We start from the raw sequence: 24,616 nt of genomic DNA, 5'->3' as shown, positions 1-24,616 counted from the left end.
TTCTTACTTGTTCCATTTGTGTGTGATCACACACACACACACACACACACACACACACACACACACACACACACACACACACACACACACACACACACACACACACACACACACACACACATATATATATATATGTTTCTTTTTTTCTTCTTTTTTTAATCACAGAATTTTTTTTATGTGCTACGCTATAAGCGGCCATTCGAGTCGGAACGAATTAAATGAAACGCACGGACTCTGTTGTCATGACAACATAAACAGAGCACATTTTTTTTGTTGGCAACAGTGTTTGTTAAACTTCTGACAAAACTAAGAAACTTCTTTGTATACTTTAAAAAATTTGTTTTGTTACGTTTGTTCTTAAATTTTCCACCAATACACGATGATTCCACCTGCGGATTCACTCCTGAAATACGGAAATCCAGTTTTGATCAACAAGTGTACGGATCCCAAATCGCCAAGGGTGAGTTCACAAGAGCTTTACGTTTAACCACGTGACGTAAGAACATTAAATGAGAGACTGTAATGTTTAAAGTATGAAAGATTAATAATTGGGGGGGAAACTGTAAAACGTCAGTAATTTCAATGTATGACTAACAGGCTAAAGTGCAATTGTTCAATTGCAGGGGTTTGAAACCTACGGCCTGCGGGCCAGAACCAGTCAGCCAGAGAGTCGAATCTGGCCCCCAAAATTACATTTTCCTGATGTGAGAAATTATGACATTAACAACATTATATTTGACCACCAGAGGTGGACAAGCATATTACTTATTTTCTTTCCATTTTTAGGCGATTATGTGGCGAGTCATGCATTTGATCAGGATTACTACACAGATGTAGAAATATGTGCACATTAAAGGTAATTTGATAACATTGCAAGTTATTCTGGTCATAATGGAAACTTACCTATTGCATTTGCCACATGGGGCCAGATTTGAATGCTTTTCAAGATGTGTATAGTAGAATCAAAATCTACTGCTTTCTGAAAGTTTTAAAGCACGTGGTAAATTGAGGCATGATCATGGTGAAATTGTAGTTTGTTTTTTTTTTTTGCAAATTGCAGGTATGCTATGTGTTGTAAAAAGACAGTTGTTAAATGTTAGCTTCTTAATGATATATTATACTCTTTGGCAACAAAACAGAGAGATTAAGAGTTCTAGTTTGTTTTATTATGTTATTTCCTCGTCTGGCCCACTTGAGATCAGTGTCAAAGTAAATACACGATGCAGCATCTCAGTTTCATATTGTGTGGGTAGTATAATGAGTAAAATACAATTCCAAAAATATAAAAAAAAAAACACAGAAAAAAACATACACTATTCATTATTATAGTTTAACAACAGGTTGTTAACAATACCTTTAATATTGTAGAAAAAAGGAGTTGCTGAGTTCTACAAGGTTTGGTAAAATATTGCAGTTTAAAAGGGAAGTTAATTCTGGAGGCCCTTATGCAGAGGTCTCACTGCAAAACAGATTTATTATAGTTTTAATTTGTTTTCTTGACATTCACTTTAGAAAATATGCATTCTAGTGAAATAAACAATAGTTTGAAAAGTCAGTCATTAACTTGTTGGAAACATTCCAACTACAGGTTTCCTCACAAGTCACATCCTGAGTGTACATTATACTGAAGTATTAATGGGGGGGGGGGTATTTTTTTTCCCCACACAGGCACGACCTTTGAGAGTGAGCCATCAACAGTTGGGTGACTCAGGACCCGTTCCACCTCCTCCCAAACCAAAGTCTCCCTCCGCTGAAGCCACCAGGCAGCAATGTGAGGAGATCCTGGATGTCATCCTTCCACCCAGGTTAGAATCTTCCAGCATGTGCAGTTTAGAAAGTTCAAACCTAATCACGTCGTCCGGTACAGCAGTGGTCTTCAGAGGTTCGAATCCCACTGCTGACAAGTCTTTGACGCTCCCGACGTGTTTAGTTAAGGTTAATTATAGATCACCTGATTGCAGAGAAGTAATTTCCAAAGGAGATGATTAAAGCATTAATGTCACTATAAATATTGTACATTTGCAGGGAATGGACAGAGGGGAATGAGTGTTGGATGCAGCATGTGTCCAGTGCACCTTGCACACGAGCGGATGTTATAAACCTGGAGGAACTGCTTGACGCAAAGATCCAGCAGAGGCAGGCCAGAATAACAGGCATCTGCCCCATCCGCCAGGAGCTCCACTCCCAGTGTTTCGGTAAGTCACCGTCGTTTCAGTGCAGATGTACACAAAATAAATATGCATGATGTTACTTGACAAAAGAAAATCATGGATTAAATCAAACTTTTTTTTTTAAAGAATAATTTTCTTGGTCTTTCAGATGAACTCATCAGACAGGTCACTATCAACTGTGCTGAGAGGGGTCTGCTGCTGCTGCGGGTCAGAGATGAAATACAAATGACCCTCGCCGCCTACCAAGCGCTGTATGAAAGCAGTGTGGCTTTTGGCATAAGAAAAGTTCTGCAGGGTGAGAATGGCAAAAATGACATGGAAAAAAGGGTAAGTTTTACAAGATGCAGTCAAGACAATTGAAATATAATTGAAAAGTTAAAAGTTTCGTCAGTCCTACACTGAAACTAAAAGTTTTCAAAAACATTTGACCTCTTTAGATATTCTAATGCCTCAAGATTATTTTTTAAAGACCCATCAGTAGTAGGAATGTCATTGAAATGTAATTTCACTTTATGCTCAACAGAGAGCACCAAATCTCTACTTTAGAATTGCTGCAAAACACGAGAGTCTAACAGAATTGACTTCGGTTCACAAACAACCTAAAGACTTTTAGGATTCTCAATCATATTCCCAGGTTGAAAACCTGGAAAATGAGGTGAAAGACCTAAAGAAGCAGCTGAATGAAGAGAAAGCTAAATGTGAAATCCTCGAGAAGAGAGAAGCTGAAAAGCGCCTGCTGGAAGAAAGGAAGCACATTGAGGCGACTCATCTCCTGAAAAGAACCAATGAACAGCTCAAGGTGGTGTTTTCAAATCACAAACCAAAATTATAGATTTCTTTCAAATGGCAGTAATTAATGTTGTCTTAAATTGTCTTTTTCTTTGTTTCAGGCCCAAATAGAACAGATAATCGCATCAAAGAGGTAACTCGAGGGAGAAAAAAAACCCCAAGAAGAATGCAGTTGCCATGTTTCCAGTACCTGATGTTAATAAACGAGGGACTCTGCTTTCTTTCTCAGAAACACACGAATACAAGCAGACCGTTTTTCAATATTTTTTTATTACAGCATTGCATGACAAGTATACTTCAAACAATCACTGTAGACTTTCTCTTGAACATCAAGAGAACGGTTCACTTGTAGTTGGTGAATGAAATGTCATTCAAACAGTTGCGGGCTGACGTGAAAAGACAATTGGTAAAAAGTTATTCTGAAAAGGATTTCATTTTGTATCTGGCCTTTTCACAGTCAGCTTCACACCTCCTCTCAAACTTGTCGTCGTATCATTAAAACAGATTTATTAAATATCGTGTGTGACTGTGTTTAAACCTGCAGTTCAGTGCTTGGATCTTTTGACCCTCTGACCGTCTCTGGCTGCTGCTGGAACCTTTTTGTTCTTGTTCTTGTTTTTCACATTGTGGGTGTCGTAATAACGTACACCAACTTTCTTTGTCTTCTGAGCACGATCCACTGCTCTTCTCTGTGGAGATGGAGGAAGTAGGGAAAAGTTGTCAAACCTCGTTCGGACATAAATCTCTGGTGCGTCAATGAGAAACAGACATTTCAGACGGGTGCGTTTGATATCAGAGAGAACAAACACTACATACCTGTTTGGACGTCAGTTTTTCTGCCCGGGTCAGCTCCACATCCTCAGCTTTCCTTTTCTTGCCCCGCTGGTTTACGGCTGAATTCACACAAGAATTAACACATCACATGTCATTACCTGATCAACTTTGTCTAGACACACCAAGATAAACACTGAATTCCCATTTGTAAATACGACAGAACCGCATTCTGTGTCTTATGTTCTGATTAACTGGAACTTTTGAATCATTACTACTGAGATTAATGACAGAAGCGTTGACAACCTTTGTTCTGCGCTTGCTTTGTTGTCGCTGCTTGTTTAGTCTTCATGTCTGTGAACGCTTTGTCAGAAAGTGCCTTTGGTATCCTGCGCAAAGAAACAGAGTAAATTGTTAGTCAACATAACGCAATGTTTACTGCTGCTGGATCCTGCTGAAAATAAAGGTAATGAAATTATGCGTGGAGTCACTATGAAGCCGTTATTTGACTTTGTTTTTTCAGTGTGTGGCCTGAAATTAAACTGGAGGAGATCCAGTTTATAGAACACAGCGACACATGAAAGCTATGAAAACAAGCCACTGATCACGCGGCCAAAACTATGACTGCCGGCCGTCAAGTTGTTGAGGGGTCACCTATCATGCGTGGCATCTTAAGGACAATACAACAAGAGAGACAGCATGGATAGTGAGGATTGGGAAACTGCACACTGACCGGATTGCAGAGAAGCGCTTGGATTTGGCTCGGTCCAGGAACTGCTTGTACTTTGCAATCTTCTCATCCAGCTCACGGATCACCTCCTTTGAACTCTTACTGCCATTTGCCTTCTCAGACTGAGAGGTACTGGACTCGGGGACCTCCGTCTCCTCATTGGCTGGTTCAGCACGGGTCTCATCTTCCTCTTCCACCTCGTCCGCCTCGCTGCCTTCCTCGCCATCGGCGCTGGAAAAGTCTGACATTTCCAGGTCAGGCATCTCCACTGGAACCATGTCTTCCTCGCTGAACTCGGGTGCCACATTGATCTTGCCAAAGTTCTGCCGAACATTTGCCAGAATCTTCTGGACTTGCTCTTTCTGTCTGTCCTGCTGTTGCTCCGAGGCGGCATCGGGATTGTCTTGCTGTTCCTCCTGCGCATTCTCTTCTACCTCAGACGGCCCTTTGACTGGCAGAGGCTTCACCTGGAGGAACATATATGGATGAAAACAGACGTGCGCAGGTTGCCTCAGGAATGACGACGCCATTGCTTTTCTTTTCTTACCTCTGGATCTCCTTCAGGTCCGGGGGGTTTCACAAAGAACGGGATACGTCCTCTCTGCCAATCGTTCAACACCATTTTGGAGACTGTGGGGAGATCGGGTTCACCACCCTGTAAAAGACCCGGCATATCAAAGACTTAACAGAAGCACTTTTGTTTGAATGAAAGCTGTTTGGAAAAATTCAACACAAAATAGCAAAAAAACAGACCGCCAGCATCGAGCACTTCATCAAGTGCGCTTTAAAAAAAAAAAAAAACTTCAAACAACAATTCTCTTTTGGCTCACATATTTGCCAGAAGTTCCTACCAGGAGCATGTCAGAACCATCAGTTTTTGGCTGTTTTTGTGCTTCAGACTTCTGCAGTGTGACCACAGTTATGAAACAATCAGATCCGTCAATCAATTCAAATTTATTTTCTTTTTTTGTGAACTGTTTTTTTTCTCTTCATATTCATAGGTGTGGCATTTTGAATTTGCAGAACATAAAACATTAATGAAAAAGTCCAAACAAATTCAGCTTTTAAACAGAATCAATAATTTGTTGCAGTTTACAATATGTATTTGGGATAGAATGCTATGGTGGTAATAGGAATGGAGGATCGCTGCAAGAGGCTCTCTAAAACAAGAAAATGGAAGAGCAACCTTCAGAAGTTTCCCGGTGCGAAACGCCAGCTTTTCAAGAAAGTCTTCGGCAGATGTCCATGTGGGGATGCGGTAGGTCTTCTGAATGTATTCTGGCTTGGCCCGCTCCAGGACCGCCCCGATGTGTTCCTCTGGGTTCTTGATCTTCTCCACTTGAACCTTTGATGAAGAAAAAAATTAATAAAATGAGGAAGGAAGTGGTGCGGTGATAACAAACCTGCAACCGGTCGGCAAGAAAGCCCGGGTGGTTCACGTCTGACTCCTGAAAGGGCATTGAGCGTCACGCCACCTTGAACAGCCGGGTAATGAAAGAGACTCACCACTCCTTTCAAGACGATATCAGTTTCACTGTCCTCCGAAGGGTAGACAACACCAGGGCAGTCGATGAGGAAGATGCGCCTCATGAGAGTGATGTACTGCCACACCTGAGAGAAAAGACAAGTCAACGATGTGCTTTGTGCGGTCAAACACCTCACGCCATAACGCAGCAAAAAGACAGGCGTCACTATGGACAGGCAACACTAACATCTCGGGGCAATTTAAGAGTCGCCAGGTAACATAACAAGCTGGTGGGAGGTACACAGACAACTCAGCGCCAATAGAAAGGCCAACAGGTTGAAACTCGAAGTCTTTTTATTGATATGGAACATTTTTATTCATGTTTGCATTCGGACTGTATTCAACCTCCATGAAAACCTACAAGAACTGTATTCCAAGAGACAAATAAGAGGTTTGTTAAGAGTCTGTACTGTTGTGTTTTCATCAAACAAGCACATCTCAACGTCACAATGTGCTGCAGATCATGAGGATCGCGCTGCGTTCGCCAGTGTATGATGAGCCGTTCGAATCAAAGACAAGGTGAGAAATAAAGAAGTGGCTGTGAGCCCATCAGATTCATTGGATAGGTGAGTGGGGAAAAAAAAATAAATCTCTGCTGCTGTGGTCCAAGTTTACAACTTTGGCAAACAGAGAAAGCTAAAGATGTATTCTCCTTTCATTCCCCTTGACCTTTCCATGGACTCTAGGGGGTTTCAGGCCCGTGTTGGTTTCCAAAGAGGATAAGCAGCCGAGGAGAGAGGAAATTACAGATAAAAAAATGTTGTTGTTCTTTCTCTTGGTCCAATCGGCACTTAGATTTCCAGTCATATAGTGAAGCATACATTGCCAATTCATTTTGTTGTTGCAGCTATCGACAATTTCCGAGTCCTTTCACCTCACGTCACCTCATCACAGCCAAAGAACAATTCACCGCCATATATATCATACACTACGATGCAAGTCAAACATTTTACTTTCAAATAAATGCTTTTTGACAGTACCTTAGTTTCCCCAGCCAGAGGTGCCACATTGCAGACCTTCTTAGACCGCAGAGTGTTGATGACTGAACTCTTGCCCACATTTGGATAGCCAATGAAACCCACACTTATCTGCTTCTTGTCGGTGTGGAGCTGAGAAAAGCAAAAAAAAAAGTTGAGTGTTGTGTTTAAAACAAAAGCCTCAGTCTGCTCTCAGTTCAAGGACAAAATATTACATGGGTCTGTTGCAATACGCAATAAAACAAGTAAACCTGTCACAACTCCAAACACCCCCCCCGTCAGAAAAACTCTTCAAAAAGGGAATTTTTATGTTAACCATCATAAAGATTTAAATGATTCTAGAAAGCAAAAACATTTAAAATTTATGGTCATTTAAAACTTGAGTTTAAAGGAAAACTCAACATCATACTGAAATTCTCGGGAAAATATTAGATCATTTTGAATTCGATTGTGATGCAGATTCATGAACTTTCAATCTTTACATGGCAGTTTTCTTTTCTGAAATGCGCCCTTCATTCCCACCAGGCGAACAGATAGGAAACATGTACTGACCTGCTGTCAATTAACGTACTTAGTTGTAAAATGCACCTGCAGTTGTTTACCATTTGTAATGAGGACTTCTCCAACCTTTAGCTGCCCCATCCAAACGTTTTTTGAGATGTGTCACCGAGAACAAACTCAAAATGACCAATTTTCCATCTACATTTCATATCTGGGAATGTTGCTCATGGTCTATCAGGGCGTTTTGTTTTTTGGTTGTTTTTTTTAATCTCGGTTTATCGCGGAGCCCCGGCTTTTTTTTTTTTTTCGGAAAAGGGGAAGCGGATTGTGTTGAAGATGTGTGTGATCGCACCGAGCGGTCCTTAGTTTGGTCACAACAACAAATCTAAAGAAGAGTTTCTCTGTTGAAAGGTGTGACAGCACGACTGACAGAACATTGTTATGAATCAGTCCACATATTTAGTGCTTACGCCACCATGTGGTGAAAATTAGGCCAATGCAAGGTTAAACAGACTAGTTAACTTGCCGACTTTGGTATTTATGCTGGCAGGACTTCAAATCACGATCTTAATTGGTTGATTAATTCTTGAAATTATATATTAGGAATTGAAAAACGTTTTATACATAGGATCTTTAAAAGACTGTTGTTGTATGTAGAGTTTACAAAGTATGAATAGAAATACTTTATTAATTGCAGAGGGAAATCGCCTGATACAATACAAGGAAATAAAAACATAAGTGAATAAATGGCCCTGTTTATATCATCTCTTCATACACTAAAGCTGCTTTTTTGGAGTATCATAAGAATTCCATAAAAAAATAAAAAATACATATATAGCATTAACACCTAGAAATCAAAAGCGATATCAAGGTATTCAAGCCTTAATCTACAAATAAAAAAAGCTGTGTCAACTATCAATTTCTGAGTAGAGCATGATCAGTGCTGTGGTTGGTGCCACCCCCCGCCCCCTCCTTTTTTATTTTAGCAAATAAGTACAACAATTCCAAGATAGTTGAGTTTCTGCTCACCTTGCCAAACTGTCTGAGCAGCTGGATGAGCGAGCCTTTCCCAAACGAGCTGGTGAGGCTGGCGTGGAAAGCCAAAGTCGGGTATTCCTGGGACAAAACGGCCACCCACCGTTTCTAGTTCAAAGACAGCAGCATATATTAACGCTATGAGAAAACAAACAATACCCCCCCCCCCCCCCCCCCCCGGAGCCAAACGTAAAACAAGACTTACTGTGACCCAGGCGGGGATGAGGTCACACTTGTTTAGAACAAAGATCAGATGCTTCCACGCTTTCTCTTTCTTCAGGTAGGTCTCTATGTTCTGAGAGCGTGTTCCCAGGGGGTCACGGGCATCCAGCACTTGGATGATGACATCAGACGAGTCGATCACCTGTCACAATGCGAGAGAGGTATGTAGACCGACCTCGCAGCAAAGGGTCGGCAGCAACACGAGCACTCAAGCGTGAGGACGATACCTTGTAAAGTTCTCCCCAGATCCTCTTGGACTGACCCTTTTTGAAAATCTCTTCTCGTGCTTCCTCTCTGTCAACGTTAAAAAGCTATTTAATTTTACTCCCAAGACAAAAACGAACAATGCAGCAGATTTGCCAAAGATGATTTTCATATTGGTAATTGGCTGAGCGAGACGCTTACCGGACCCCCGTGTCCTCAGTTACAAGGTTTTTATCCTTGTCAGCATTGTAGCTCATGGCTGAGGCCTCAGCTTTTTCTAGCAGGTCCTTTACATCCCCGACCATGAGACTGGGCCTCTTCCTTTGGGCTTTGGGTCCAAATGTGGTTTCAAAAGCCTCCGTGTCCAGAATGTGCACCTTGGAGTTCTGCCGTTAAAAAAAAAAGAAAAAGAGAAGAAAAAAACTTTGTATGAGCTCTGAAAATTTAATTTTCCCAAGAACTTACAAGATTATGCCAGTAGATATTATATTAAAGTTTGACCACATTTTCTGTTCACTGGACCATTTTGTCTTTATATTACAGCTTTGAAGAACAGATTTGGATCAAAATGTAGTGATACCGATAAAATATGGTTGAGCAGAAAAACCAGTAGATGCAGGTTTTGCTGCATATTATTGTGTAATAAGTATTTGTTGTAGGTCTGAAAATGCCGTATAATGCTCAGATGTCTTGCGTTTTTCTTAACTTCTGGGTAAATAAAGGCCTAACAAAGGTTGTTTTTTATTGTTTATACCCTCCAACAACAAACTAAAACAACAACAAAAAAATTACCCACAGATAAATCGATTAGCAAAATAATAGTCCGTTGCAGCCCAAATTTGTAGTCATCATTGGGTTTGAACTACAGTTTAATGATTCTGCCTTCAATAAGATTGTAATAGTACGGGATTTACTCTAGATGTGATTGTATTCTGTCGTCAGTGTGACTACAGTTTGTAACAGCAGCTTTTCAGAAGCAGAGCAAGTTGAACAGTTGTTGTTCACTTTCCCTTAAACTTGGTGTTTTTGTGCCTCTGACTTCTGGCCTGTTACGTGTGAAGCATTATTGAATAAATGCTGGACTCAGTCTGCCGTCTAACTACATCACTTCTGCACAGCTTGACAAAGCCTCTGTCAAACATAAAAACATACTAAGAGTTGCTCTGCAGATTAAATTGTGTGACAATGCTTTGGGTGGAAATAAGAACGTTGCCTAAAAATCGCGACGAATAACTTTTAATGGCATTTCAAAGATCTGCCGAGTAAAAAAGTAGGGGTTAGAACTGTGCACACGCCACAACAATCCCTCAAACCACCAATCAGATCGCATAGTTTCAACAGCCTCTGTTCTTCTTCAATAGGAACAAAATGCTTGGAAAATACATACTACGAGTTACAGCTGAACTGCTAAAAACTTGACATGCACAGTAATGTTTCATCCAGATAAACGCTCGACAAAGAAGCTTTTTTTTGGTGTTATAGCCAATTTTTGACACAGTCACAGTGATGCAGAGAGTGAAAGTTATTTATAGAGAAGCGAACAGGAAAGGGGTCACAAAGTGCGTTGAACAGGGAACATTAAGTTTCAAAAAAAAAGAAGAAGAAGAAAAAAAAAGTCCTTCCGAAGGCTGAAGACAGAAACACAGAACAAATGTATACAGAAAACAGAACCCTCAAATATGCAACGACAAAGCCAGTGAAACATTGAAGGCCGTGCCAGTGCTGATTACATTTTCCAATGATCTTAAAAACACAAGCCGTCCTGCTATTGCAACGCTGCCATGAAGGGCGGACGTTACATACCCTCCGGTCGGCTGCCCTGACCAGGTGCCAAAGTTTTCAGACGGGCTCTCTGTTTCTTTTAGAAATATGTTTCCCCCACCAAAAAAAAAGTCTCGTGATTATTTCATCTGCCTCTTAGGAAGAAGGTAATCCCTCTGGAACAGAGCTGCAACTAACAAATTATTTTCATCATCAATTAATCTGTAGATTATGCTTTGAGTGAAAGTCAAACACAGTTTTCCAAAACCCGACTTGTTCTCATCCTACCGTCCAAATATACATTTTAAAGCAGGAATTGGACATTCTGCTGAAAAAAATAAACTGGCAAAACTAATAAATTATCAAGATAATAATAACTGCTAATACAATACATGCTTGAAACAATTAATCACTGCTGCATGTCACTAATCAATCAACATTCATGTTGAATCCAGCCAACAGTAAATGTCAATTGCTCAGATATATATGATGTTAATGGCAAAGACACAAACAACAACATACCGACTGTAATAAAAAATGGCTCCCGGGCCAGTCAGTACATCTATTTATTGACCTTAAGCTGCCTCAGTTGAGCGAGGACAGGAGATGAAGAAAGACGGGGAGATCAGGCTGTTATTTAGAGCCTCGCAAGTTCTGGAGTCAATTTGTAACTTTGCACAAAGCATTTTCGCCTCAGCTAAACACAATGCCAGTGACCTTAGTTTCACAGCAGGACAGAGCTGAATGAGGATTCAAATCTGTTTTCATTTTCGTGTCACACGATTAAAAAATAAAAATAAAATAAAAAAATCACTGGAAACAGGAAAAAAGGACTTTTTCTTATTTGCATCGGAGCCAGGTGAAAATGTTGAGATGTCGAAATGCCAGTGCAGTGATGCCAAGATTTGTGAAAGTGTTAATTCACCAAAAAAATCCCCACTGAGAAAGAGCCAAGAAAATTAGAAGCAGCCGTTTGGTTCATACTCACATGGGCTTTGACCCGATCATTTAACAGGGACATTGGAAGTTTGCTTTGTCTCATCACAACGCGATACGGATCCTTCTGTATGGCTCCCATGTCGTCCTGGAACTTCTGGAGGGACGACTGCTTAATCACACGCGTATTTGCTACAAGAGAGACGACACAGGTGTCAATATGGTCAAAATTGGTTTCAATGGCCTCTCCTTTCCTAAAATTCTTTGTAATTTCCGAGACACGTTACATCGGGCAAATTTAAATTCGCCAACCAAACCCTTCACAACTCCAGGTCATAAAATCTTTTTTTTCTCCACGAAACAACATTACCGCAACAAGCCAATAGTACAGAATGTCAGTACTTAAACTTTTGCACTTATCATCACCACTGACAGGATTTGGCATCGTCACTTCTCATAACTAAAACTCCCAGTTTATAGTATCTGGAAAGTTCAAAAGAAACCCAAAAAGCAGACATGTAGAGCATTACAGTGGCCCTCGGACTTGTCCAATCAGAGGCATGATTCACTAGTAAGTCACACATTTAACATGAGCTTCTCAACATTGAATTCATAGGATAGTTGATTATTCAGGGTGGGATACCAGATGAACTTCTGCGTACATTACGTGTTCACAATCCTGCTCAATAGGTGACATTTGGATATTACCAATCAAAAGAATGAAAAAAGAAACACTCCTTAATGAGTCCATTTACTTAACGATTTACAGTAAAAACAGCACACTTCCATTGCATAAGTGATTAGTCAGTGAATAGGACCCCTATTGAAAAGAAATGTTTTATCAAAGCACAGCAGTCGTGTAAATGATTTTCTGAAACACGCTTGTGTTCTGATGCTGGTGCTGTGTCAAGTGGTTAAATAAAGTCAGCGAAATAATGTCAGTGATCACGAGATTCTGAGAATTTTCAAAGTTGGAAACTTCCCATTGGAATAAACCAGGAATTTACTAAATTGAAGGTTTGGTAAGAGGTCCCCCCCAAAATGATAAACATTGCTGTAGCACACACTGCAATACCATATAACATGTAGTTGAGAAATATACTTACCAAACCATTTAATATTAGGTTCGACTCTGGCCACAGTTCCTGGTGCGACTGTTGACTGAAACTGAAGAGGTCTGATGACTTTTCCAAGGCTATTACTGAAGAGGAAAAAAAACATTGTCAAAGTCAATACAACACTTACTGATATACAACTAACAACAGCTCCAATTTTATTTACCATCTCTGCTTCTGTCTGTACATATTCAGACGTTTGATCGTGGTTCGGTCCCTCATGTTGTTCCCACCAGCACCAGCCCCTTTGACTCGATCTATGAAATGGACATAAGAGTCGACATTGATGATTCATCAGTAAAACAAAACTGGTTATAACATATATTGAAACATCCTTCCAAGTGTATAACTTTGACAATTGTCTTGTTGTTTTAAGTCTTTTCAGAATATATCCATCCCTCTACCATCTTCCAAGACAACCATCCATTTACTTCTTGTAATGCATTCATTTATCCACACGTTTAAAGAATCGGAATTAACCGATATTCAGCACCATTTTGCTTGTTTTAGTCTGAAAACGCAACCCTATCCCTGCCAATAAAGTTTGAACAAACGAATGATAGTAAAGCAGGGAATAATACAACAGCCACCACATTATGACAAAAACAAAATCAGCTACTTCCATCTGATATACAAAATCAAAGGACCATTTCAAAATCGCACTCCTGGTGTATAAAAAGCTTTGAATCTCAGATTGACTTGTAGAATATGAAACATCCAGACTCTCAAGTCTTCAGGAAGAGGTTTACTACGTGAGGTAAACAAAGTAAAGCAGTTCTAATTCCTACTCTTCCCACCTTTGGAACAAACGTCCTGAACACCTGGTGACTGCTGACATTCAGTTCAAGCAAACTTCATCCACTTGTGATGGGAGACCGTTGTGATTAAAATATTATATATAGACACTTTTCAATATATCATTTGATTGCAGACCTGACTGGATTTCCATTAGTCTTGACTGTGGTCGTAAATTGTGACATTTTAACGTTTAAAAGGATCAAGTGTAGCAAAGCAGCATGTTATAACAGAACCTGGAATAAACGTTTAGATTAACCACACAAACGTTAAAGGATTTATGTTGACACATCGTGTCGATTCAGTTTTTATTTCATAACAGGTTGAATTTAAACACCTGGGACTCGTCTCAACAGTGGCTAGCAGCAGTTAGTATTAGCTGTAAACAAACTGTTGCTAACGAGGAGTTAGCTCACCGGGGTTGCTGCTGGAGGAAGAGGGGTTTATCGAGCTTTTCCCCTTGAACCGCGGCTTCACCATTTTGACCACTTGATCGGTAAAGCCTTCCGAAGACAGAAACAGAAGAGGCCACACGAAACTGTGTGTGAAAGCTGGAGTTTGAGCGTTGGTTTCTCCTTCAGCTCGAAGTCCTGCACCTCACACGTGTTCTTCTGGTGAAACAGGAAGTATGACGTCACCAGAGTGACAACCACTGCAGCCAATAGGAGGCTTCGCTTTCTCTGCGGGGCGACACAGAACAGCACATATGGAGCTTTATGAAATATCAGTTATTGTGGAAAACATTTAAACATGTTTTTGTTTTGTGAACAAAGTGTTAAAAATAGTATAACAAAAACATTATATGATTTGAAAACGAAGCATATGGATCCTAGTAAATTACAAACTGAGAAGAAATTATGTCAGAAAAATTCTATAGAACGTCCAGCTGTCACATTGTCCAAATCCAGAAAAATAAAAAATCTATATTTCACTGCTTCCATGATCCAGAAGGGGGTGCTACAAAATGTGCCTCAGGGGTAAACCTGCTGTGCCATACTGTTTTCAGACATCCATTACATAGATGGCTGTTGGCAATTTAAACTGAATAGAAAAGGTTAGCACGGGCCCATGCATTTACCAGCTGGTGTGAATGCATTTGATGGTGTGAATGTGAGTGTTTGTGTCTGTTCTTATGTGTTTTCCCTCAGATGAACAGGTGGCCTGTCCAAGGACCCAGTCATTGCCATAGTCAGGATCGGCTCCAGCTGAGTTGTATAAAGCAATGTTCGGGATGGATGGAGGGGTAAATCAGGATTTTAGATATTTTTTCTGTCTTACTTGCAGATTATCTGTTTGGTTTCTCAAATGTGTAAGTCTAAATGCTATACACAGAGATGACTGTAGTCCTACTTAACAAAAAAAAAAAAAACATTACAGATAAACCATTTGTGTACATTGACTAATCATGAATGCCTGTTTTACTGGGATGAGGTGTGTTTTATAGCCAATGATTTCCATTAAAGCCAAACAAATCTATCCCTTCCACCGGACTCTTTGATTCCAAAATGTTTGAAATATAAGTTTGTCTGGATGTGGTGATGCTGATGCTTTCACAGTGCATACGGTACGCTGCACAAGTGTGGCTCATGGCCAACATAGGCAAGTTCGTACAGACTCCAGGTTGGAGAGACGCCATCCAGTCAGTATTCAGTTTATACAGCAGGGAGACTGAGGAATGTTCTCTGTTCATTTTCATGCAGATGAAATTGGAACGGACTTCATCAAGCCACTGCAGCAAATCATTTTTAAAATTTGATAAGTGTCGTGTTTCCCTCATCAAAGAAAGAAAATAAAGCTGAAAAAAATCATTGCTGAATAGAAGGTTTTTTTGTTGTATTGACATTTACGAGACAAAATGGTCTTGCAGAGCTTATTCATATAAATGAACTTAAAATGTAATTCCATCATGTTCATGTCTTTTTGTCTTTACACCCAGTAAATTGTCAATAGTCACTCCTTGTACAGAGTATCTCCATATGAAACCAATCATCTGAAAACTGTTTAAAGTGACTATTCTGACAGCTGAGTTAGTCAAAATGATGTAAATGATGGAAGAAAATGATACATGGAGAACCTGATGAGATTTCCTACCACTTAAAGCCAGTGAAAAGAAATTAAACACAGTTTACGTTATGTGCGCTCAGTCATCTGTCATCATAATGAATGTAAGGTATATTTTGTCTGTCCTCACATCTGTACCTCAGAGGATGTACATTTTACAGCTGCTAAATCAACAGGTTGGCTGAACTTTATGCGACCCTCCTCATGTGATTTGCATGGAAATGTCCGGTTAGACAAGGCTTCCACCACAAAGACCCTTAACTGATTGGAGAAGTGTTCAGCAGAATCTGCATGCAGAAATTCAACCAGACAAGGACTGATCCACTTACTTATCTAAGCTCTTTGACGCATGGCTCACAATATCTGCGTAGAATGAAAACACAGCACACCTGGAAGAAGCAGATGATGGGATGCCAGGAGAGAAACTGTGAGGAATCCAGAAATGGGAGTACAGTTTATGAGCGTGGTACAAAGTGACAGACGGGTCTGAGGTAGGGAAGAGTAAGTTTTTGTTTGCAGTTGCTAATGGACAAGATGACAGATTAGGTCAGGTGTGAGGCTCTATGGACCATTATGTTTGCGGATGACATTGTACTTTGCAGTGAGAGTTAAGAGCAGATGGAGAAGAATAATTACAACAGTAGTGAGACTTGCCATGAGGTAGGGGTTGGAGAGAGTGACACTGTTTCAAAGATAAGAGGCCGAGCATAAGGATGCTGATATTCTAATTTGAGTGACCAGGTTGGACAAGTCCGAACAGTTTAGTGACAAATACAGACCATGTGAGGGGGAAAAAAAAGTGGATTTATTGGACGACAGATATTGAAGATGGAGCTTCCAGGCTGGAGGGGAGGAGGAGAAACAGAGAGAAGATTCATGGGCGTATAGGGAAGAAAGACATGGATATAGATGGCAGGGATGTAGTAAGATGGAGGCAGATGGTCAGCTGAGGTGACCTCTGAGCAGGGTTACAATTATAAAACTAATGACAGGTCACATGTGGAGCCTGACAAATGAAAGCACAAAGTGATTTCCTTCCAGGGAGTAGAAAATACAATACGTTTAACAACATAACATCTGACATTGTTGTTGTTGTCATTGTGGTTGTAATCCAACCTGCTTGACAACCATGCCAATCAGGTTTCCGATATTTGAGTCTTCATATTTTTTGCAGCACCCAGCTTGTCTATATCTTTCTAACAGTGTGACTAAAGCTGCAGCATCAATCATTCGAGTAGATTTTAGACCTCAGACGTTAATCTTCACGCGTTGTTATTGAAGACTCTTAAGTTATATGGAAAGAGTGTCAGCAGTTAACACACAAACATCTGCGTTTGATAGAATGATGACAGAACCTCGTGCAGATTGATACCTTATCTCCAGCATGTGTCTGACAGATTTCATCTTTCCAACTAAAGACACTCATTCCACAGTGACATAAATGATGGGAAGACCCGTGCAAAACACATGACACATTCTTTTGAAGTGAACAATAGTGTGAAAGGCATCAAAAGTTAAGAAAAAAAATGTATTGACCTTGAAAAGGGAAATAGTTCTGGAGTCACACCTGCTTGAACATTTTTGATATATCAACTGCATTTCAACACAGGGACGTGTATCTATCCCAGGAGTATTGTTCACTTTGATCGTTGAAATGAAACCCTTCTGGGGGAAAAAAAAAAAAAGATTCCCTAAGATATAGGAAAGAAGAACTAAGCACAAGAAACTCGGCTTTAAAGTTTTTTACTTTAATGAAAAGCAGTGAAGAAAAAGTAAAAAGTAAAGTGACAGCACAAATTAGGAAGAGTTTAATCATAAACAAGACAATTGAACCAATACCTTCTCACTTTATTTGCAGCAAGTATCACAAACCTTTGTCCCCCCCCCCCCCCCCAAAACACACACACACACACTTCACAGGGTGAGATATACCATATGTAGAAGATTTTTGCAGGTGAAGTAATGAAGTTATTTAAAGTTTCTAAAAATTACAATGCAAAGTAAGACAGGAATCAGTAAAATAGGGTTTGTGTGACAGATGCTATTTCACATCTCAGCGGCGGTGCATTGAAGCGGCCCATAAATGCTCATGTGGATGTCTGCATTTGTGGGTAATATTTCATCCTGGCTCACTTGCAGAGTTTCTGCTTTGAGTCAAAATCGGAACTCCAGATAGATGACAGAGTGCAGACACCGGCGGGCCTGACTAAACCAAAAAAAAAAAAAAAAGAAAGCTTGACAAAGGCCTCAAGATTGTTTCTCTTTGTAACTGCCCCCTTGAAACGGTTTGCGATAGAAAGCCAGCATCTCGGTTTTAATTGTTTCGTGGAGGACTACTGAAGTGCTAATTGCTCACACTGTTCTGTTTTGTGTAAATCAACCAATCTTTACTGTATTTTGATGAAAATCCTCACTGTAAAAAATCTATATTCATGCAAAAACATGGTTTCTTCATAAGGTCAAATTTAGCCAGGTTTGAATAACATCAGCAAAATAATTCAAAACAATGTTGTAGTTACTGTAACTAATTATTAGTTTAAATAATTACTGATAATGGAAATCATAAAGTGCACCGCTTTAAAGAAAACAGCACGTGTCATGAACTAAAGCAATCATGTCAGAGGTGAAAACGATTAAATATTCAATGCAATATTAAATATGAAACCCTTATAATAATAATTTAGAGGAATTTCCAAAATATGAATCACCTCTATGAACTAAACTTTGGTTGAGAAGACGTTTTGAAATATTAACATCCCGATTAGTAACTTTGGATTCTCTGGAGCTAAGTACTTTTAAGATTACACAAACACCTCATTTAGATAGAAAGATAATATCGGATATTGCATAATTGACAAAAGAGGTAATAATGAGAAGTGCACACCATGAATCATCAACAAATGAAAACCTAATGTTGGAAGAACCCAGCTGGAGATGAAATGATGGAAGATGTTGTTTTTCAAGAGAATTGGTTTCACTAATGTTTAATAGCCTCCGCCATTTATTTCCACTCAGCTTAAATCTTCCGCTCATTCAGTTTGTAGCTTGTCGTGGCCACAAGTTTCACACCACATAAATCAAAGCATAATCTGTTGGCAAGGAGCTTTAGGACGTGCTTGTGGAGCCTGTTAATGAATGGTGTTTATGACTGCTAATCTGTGGCATGTAAACCACAATTTTTTTGGGTCAAGATAAGCCTCAATAAGGTAAAAATCTATTTCTCAGTGTAGACAGTGCAGGCTGTGCGCAACGTGTGAATTAACGGAATAATTCAACCGTCAGTGTGAGGGATAATATGAATATCAGTCCAAAATATTTACAGTTTTCTGACGTCACTAAGAATCTTGAGAACATTCACAAGTGTCACTTTGCAGAATTCATCGATGCTTACTTCATCCCTGACATGCAAACTGAATGTGTTTTTTGTTTTTTTTTGGGGGGGGGGGGGGAATTGGGTTTTTACAAGAAGTCATTAGGTTAGCCTGACACTTTACTTTTTTTCCCCCCACAAATCTGTTTTGGTTAGTATTTTAGCCTGATAAGATTGATATCTCTCGCAAAACTTATGGGAACTATTAAGGAGAAACAGGCCTTGAAGGGTTTAAATATTTACCATTTCAAAGGGCTTTTAAAGGAAAAAGGTTTTGCGGTAAACCACAGAACATGGCGCATTAAAGAGACACAGGTTTGTGTTTGTGTTTGTGTTTGTGGCACATTCGATGACAACAGAGCATCAACGAAGACCTCTCACACACTGCAAAAGAGAAATTTTGAAATTTTCAAGCCTTTCTGTCTACCACGAGCAAAAAGAAAGGCAAGAACGCACGTTATCGCATGCAGTTTAACACGGTAGTAAGATCATTACCTGCTGATAAGGAAACTATGTGTATCAAGAGTTTCTCAGAAACGTAATACTAATTTTAAGTGATTTGCAGGAATGCTCCCTTCATGTAATCTTGATGTACCAAGCACATTTAGTTGCTGCTTGAACACTTGCTCAAAGTAGCTGGCAGCAGGTTCGTCTTTACTTTGTCCAAGTCAAACACAGCTCAGTCCAAAGATGAGCTGTTGCGGGGTTCAGGCCCTTCCTTTCATCACGCCTGTGCATCTGGTCAGCAGCACCAGCTTGACCTTGCCAAGTTGTGTTCATGCAAGCACAGTTTTTACTTCTACTATGCTGAGTGTCAGTAACAAGCCCGTACGATAGCCATGATGTAAACTGAAAGGGTCAGCTAAAATTAAGTGTTGCATGGCAAGTTTTGGATGGGCGGCGTGCCCTGATTCTTCCTGCCAACAAATTTTCCCCACTTGAATCAGAATAGTGTTCACTGGTGGTGGGCACCGCCACCCTTCTCCCTCCGCTGCGCTTGTTTTTCTGTGGCTCACCAAGACTGCTTGTCTCTTGCATTTATCTGCTGCCCTTTCAATTAGATAGGGACAACAGAGAAGCCTATTTGGACGGAGGTCTGTGTCACCTCAAGGCTATGGTTGCCACTGCTGAGGTCATGCAATGAAAGGGAAATGAAGCACTACTGTTTCCCCGGAGCACTCTGAAACACAAGTGATTACACTGACTGATCTGTCCAAGGGACCCCAGTTGGTGAGGATCAAAGGCAGCCTGGAGACCACCTGGAACTTCTCCTGGCAGCAGTCTTGGCCTGAAGAGGAATGAGACACTCTGGGAAAAGCAGCAGAAGCACCGAGCCTCTCAATTCCCATCCTGATCTTCGTGAGAACACTGGCTCTTTGAGTGAGTAACTTCCATCACTTCCACAGCGATGTTTCTGAGCTTTCAACATCACGTTCACATGTTTGAACTGAAACTTCTTCTCCCTGATCACTCATCTTCAAAGACAAATTCTGAAGTGTACATGAAAAGCTTGGCTTCATCCTGACGAATTCTAAATGGACTATTGATAAATTGCATGGGTCTATTGAATAAATAGGATTTGGCGCAGACAGAAAGGGCACGAAAAGCCTAACAACAGACACATACCCAATCAATATGTAATCACGTAAACTCATACATTATGTGTATAACTTTTTCTTTTCTGGCCACAACAATTTTTGCACATATTTATTACATTACAAAATATGTTTTAATTTATCATTAGTTTCTGAAATAATAAATATATTTCCATTTTACACTAAACCCAGAAAACAATTTGTCTTAAATGAATAAAATGTTATGAAGTGGAAGAAATATGGAAAATACTGAAAATCACAGAGGGATGTAACAAGAGTAAGTACAACGTTGGACCAATTAGCTCCTAAATTCCTATCTATGGGCCAGTAGTGTGGTTTGGCAGACACATTATCCTTCTTTCTACTCTACGACAAACATACCCAAATGTTTACTCAGTTCAAGAGAAGAGACACATTTGGTCCTGAACTAAATGGCAGAGTTCAATTTTCCACATGCAAACTGAATTAAAAAGACAAGGAGAGAGGGGAAGAAATTTAGGGTATAAAAGGTAATCCAAGCCGTCTGAAAATAAATCTGGACAAGAACTGATGTTGCATGCATATGGGCAATTCATATGGCAATGATATACACATTCCTCACATATCTGTGAGAAATGAAGTGTTGGGGCTCTATTAGTCACCCAAAACTGTTAAACATTATATCAACTGCACCTAATAATGATTGGATGGTTTCTTGGTTTGTCACAAACAGCACCATTGTCTGTCACCATCTTCTGACCAAATACAATATGTGGGAAGTCGATAGTTCATAATGTTACGCATCCCCATCCTGGAAAAAGTCGAAGAGGTTGCTCAGAACAAAAGGGTTTGTTTGTTCCTGTTTTCATTGCAGTCACCCATGGCAGTGGGGTAGATAATGAACTGGCTCGTCATACAGAACATCAATGCAAGTAAATGCTCCATAACCACTTGAGCTGCCAATGGGGAAAAAAAAGAAAGAACCAAAGCTGTTTGATTTAACCAAGTCATGTCTTTTATAAAGCGTGTCTCCAGTTGTTGCTAGATGTTATCGTTTCCCAACCTGTGTGTCCTTGGCAAAGTGTTACAGCACTTCAAATGTTACCTTTAAAGGAGAATTCAGCAGCGACTGATCATCAGTATAAGTTTCCGCTGGACCTCTGTGGTATCTAACCTGTGGCAACCACACAAGACAAGAAGACCCAGGCACACTTTGAGGGCCTCCTCCCACATAGCTCTGAAACATGTTTACTGAAGAGCTGTAGTGGTCCTACCTGGTGTTTAGAGAAATCCGGACCAGGCTTCACTTGCTCCACGATTCTACTGAGGTGAACTATCACTTCTGTCAGGTGATAAAGAAACAAATGAAGGGCAATCCCCCTCTTCAGCACTCCCACAGTTCTAAGTTGTTGGGGCATTCATCCAGCTTCTTTACCTGCATAGTTGTGGGTGACTAAGAAATTTGAATATTTCTTCTCTACATAACCCAAAGTATTGAACAATATGTCAAGTATTTGTTGTATTCTGAACACCTGACAAAAGACGGAGTACATCTTTATCTCACCACAAAGAATCTCTGCCAAACTGCATCACATAATCATTTATCAGTTTCTGGGATTACATTTCAGTGACAAAAGCTAAATACGGCTTTAGAGGAGTGGCATGTGTTGACAATAACATTTACCACACTATAACCCTCTATCTGTTTTTCATTGTAGTCTGATTATGAAGTTCACCTGACCCCCTTACTGTGGCTATCAGAGCAGTTGCCATGTTTGGAAACAAATTATCCTCGTAGGCATAGGCTGAAAGATTGGCTCAATCAGGGTTGGCTTTCTGAATCTACCAGGAATGAACATGGACAAAACAGTTCATGCTCTGAATTTACAATGTGCCCAAAAGGAAACTGTGTTTATGGGAGATAAGTGGCATTAGACCTGCAGGGCTCTGTCAAGTTTCTTATTTGGTCCAGTTGTCAGAGGCCTCAACTTTTCTGGTCTCTTCAAAATAAATCAGTTCTGACATGCAATCTAAAACATTGTAAACAATTTCTTGGCCTGCTTGACTGGGGCTCAGACCTCTATCCACAAATATGCAGAAGAAGCAATGTTTTACACGGCCAAAAGCCTTTGACCTGTGGCCAGATATAACTTTTTGGATTATCGACAAACGAGCAAGATGCTCCTCTAAGAGTCGAGCCTTATGAGTGGGTGGTGAGAAAACTTTTTCTGGAGTGGTCAAAATTGTTCTAAAAATTATAATTAGCGAGTCGGCCAACCTCCTGCTGGGAGCTATATGAGATCTGATATACTGGCTTCGATGGGGGAGTTAGGATAAAGAGCCAACCTGCATCCGTCTCCCGGAGGAACCAAACATGTGTCTGAAGGAATGTTTCAGACCATACAGAGATTCTGTGGAGCAGATCAGAACCCAGACTGGTCGACCATTGTGAAGGGATTATTTGTTCCCATGTAGTCCGTATGCCCTCTTGCCCCCCTTCTTCTTCCTCCACACTCCTCTTTGTGTTTGACTCTACGCGCTGGGTCCAATGAACTGGGGGAAATTTGCTCCTAATGGATTCAGGCCCCACAACTACATGACTCAGCATCTGTCGGTTTTGTTGTGCCAGTAAGATGTGTTTCCATGATATTCACTTGCTGATGCTCATGGGTGCAACATTTCTCAAGAGCATGTTGACCTCGGATCTTTTAGTGACTTGCCTTTCTTTTCTGAAGGTTTCACTTTGATCTGACCTCAGTAGAACATAATCTGCCATTGGCTTCATTTTTGGCCCTGAGACAGCGCTAGCCAAACATAACTCTCTCCATGGTGGGCCTGAGGACCTGTAAATTAGACAAGCTTGCCCAAAGCCCCTCTTTTTTTGATGAATTGACTGAATCTAATGGTGTTCTCTATCCGGGCAGACAAAAACAGTAGATTTGGCTTCACCCGGACTGTCTCGCTGTGCAGGGTCCCATAAATTTTGCGCTGAGTTTTGGTGTTACTGAGGTCGATCTGCCTCTCGCCTCACTCCGTCTGTCTGGAGGATGAGGAGAGATGAAGACACTCAGCTTGCTCCTGTGGTGTTTTGCATTGGGGTAATGTTGCATTGAACCTTTCCAAAACCCTGGGCCTGGTAGCCTATTTATGGGCTCTTTCATGCCTCACCTACTTTCAAAAACATTCCATCATTTGTGCCCCATTAAGTTTGGTGTAGATGGATGTGAGATTCATTGGATCACTCTTTCCAGTCTCCCAATCTTGGATGCAATTTTGACACGTTTGTGACTGCATTTCTTCTCTGTGGTCATACAGTATGTTAGCAGGCAAACATAACATCCATGAAAACTCTGGTGAAGACATTTGGGGGCAGTATCATCACTTACGTGGATACCAGAACAAAGATGCTGATATCACAAAATCCATGGCATCACAGTTTTTCATAATTGGAGTGTCATCTTTAAACAGCTTCAGAAATATCGTAATCCTCAGCTCATGGAATAAAAAAAACAACATTGTAATGAATCCATATTTGCTCAGATGTTATACCACTGTGATCCACTTGCTTTATGCGTTTTAGAGTGAATTTATTTTTCTCTTAGGATTTAAAGTACAGTTTACTTACACACTTTGTAACAGCATAGGAGCACATCAAGTCTGCCGTACACAAGATGAAATATGTTGATTTGGTTCAGTTCTAAAGTATCAGAAATGGTCAAAAGGAACTTCAATAAATTACCTTTCAAAATCCTGCTCAGCCGAAAAGTTTAGGTCTCTATTTTTGTAAAGCCTGATGAAACTATCTCAACCAATCAGATGATGTGTGCTGTTTTGTTGAGCTATGCTATTTTTTAAGTGATGTATCTTTGGTGATGGACTTACAACTTGTCCAGGAACACCCTGATTGCACCCTCAGTTAGCTGGGATTGGATGGATGGAGGGATGGAGGGATGGATGGATGGATGGATGGATGGATGGATGGATGGATCTGTAGCTATTTGAGGCAGCAAAAAGCTTATTTTAAAAGTATTTGTAAATTCACTTGAAACAGCTCTTAATTTATTCAATTTTCTTCAAGC

General features: G+C 40.3%; 2 protein-coding genes across 2 annotated transcripts; one reads left to right on the top strand and one right to left on the bottom strand.

Moving 5' to 3' along the window:
- The first annotated feature begins 227 nt into the window (after positions 1–227).
- dnali1 (dynein, axonemal, light intermediate chain 1) lies at positions 228–3,471 on the top strand. The gene is made up of 6 exons (XM_080471168.1): positions 228–460; positions 1,669–1,805; positions 2,026–2,195; positions 2,320–2,498; positions 2,806–2,970; positions 3,062–3,471. The coding sequence occupies exons 1-6, from the start codon at positions 380–382 to the stop codon at positions 3,095–3,097; spliced, it is 768 nt and encodes a 255-aa protein (XP_080327294.1). The 5' UTR covers positions 228–379; the 3' UTR covers positions 3,098–3,471.
- On the bottom strand, positions 3,210–14,168 carry gnl2 (G protein nucleolar 2). Its single transcript, XM_080471167.1, has 16 exons — positions 13,949–14,168; positions 12,904–12,994; positions 12,729–12,823; positions 11,675–11,814; positions 9,127–9,311; positions 8,949–9,015; positions 8,705–8,863; positions 8,494–8,607; positions 6,967–7,095; positions 5,968–6,072; positions 5,648–5,806; positions 5,009–5,116; positions 4,465–4,928; positions 4,038–4,120; positions 3,777–3,853; positions 3,210–3,649 (listed from the first exon to the last, which is right to left on the bottom strand). Exons 1-16 carry the CDS (start codon positions 14,010–14,012, stop codon positions 3,506–3,508), a joined length of 2,184 nt encoding a protein of 727 aa, XP_080327293.1. The 5' UTR covers positions 14,013–14,168; the 3' UTR covers positions 3,210–3,505.
- Positions 14,169–24,616: the final 10,448 nt, after the last annotated feature.

The sequence above is a fragment of the Lipophrys pholis genome (assembly GCF_963383615.2).
Source record: "Lipophrys pholis genome assembly, chromosome: 9".
NCBI classification, from domain to species: Eukaryota; Metazoa; Chordata; class Actinopteri; order Blenniiformes; family Blenniidae; genus Lipophrys; species Lipophrys pholis.
The sequence above is the reverse complement of the archived record's forward strand: the minus strand, read 5'-3'. Positions and strand labels throughout refer to the sequence as shown.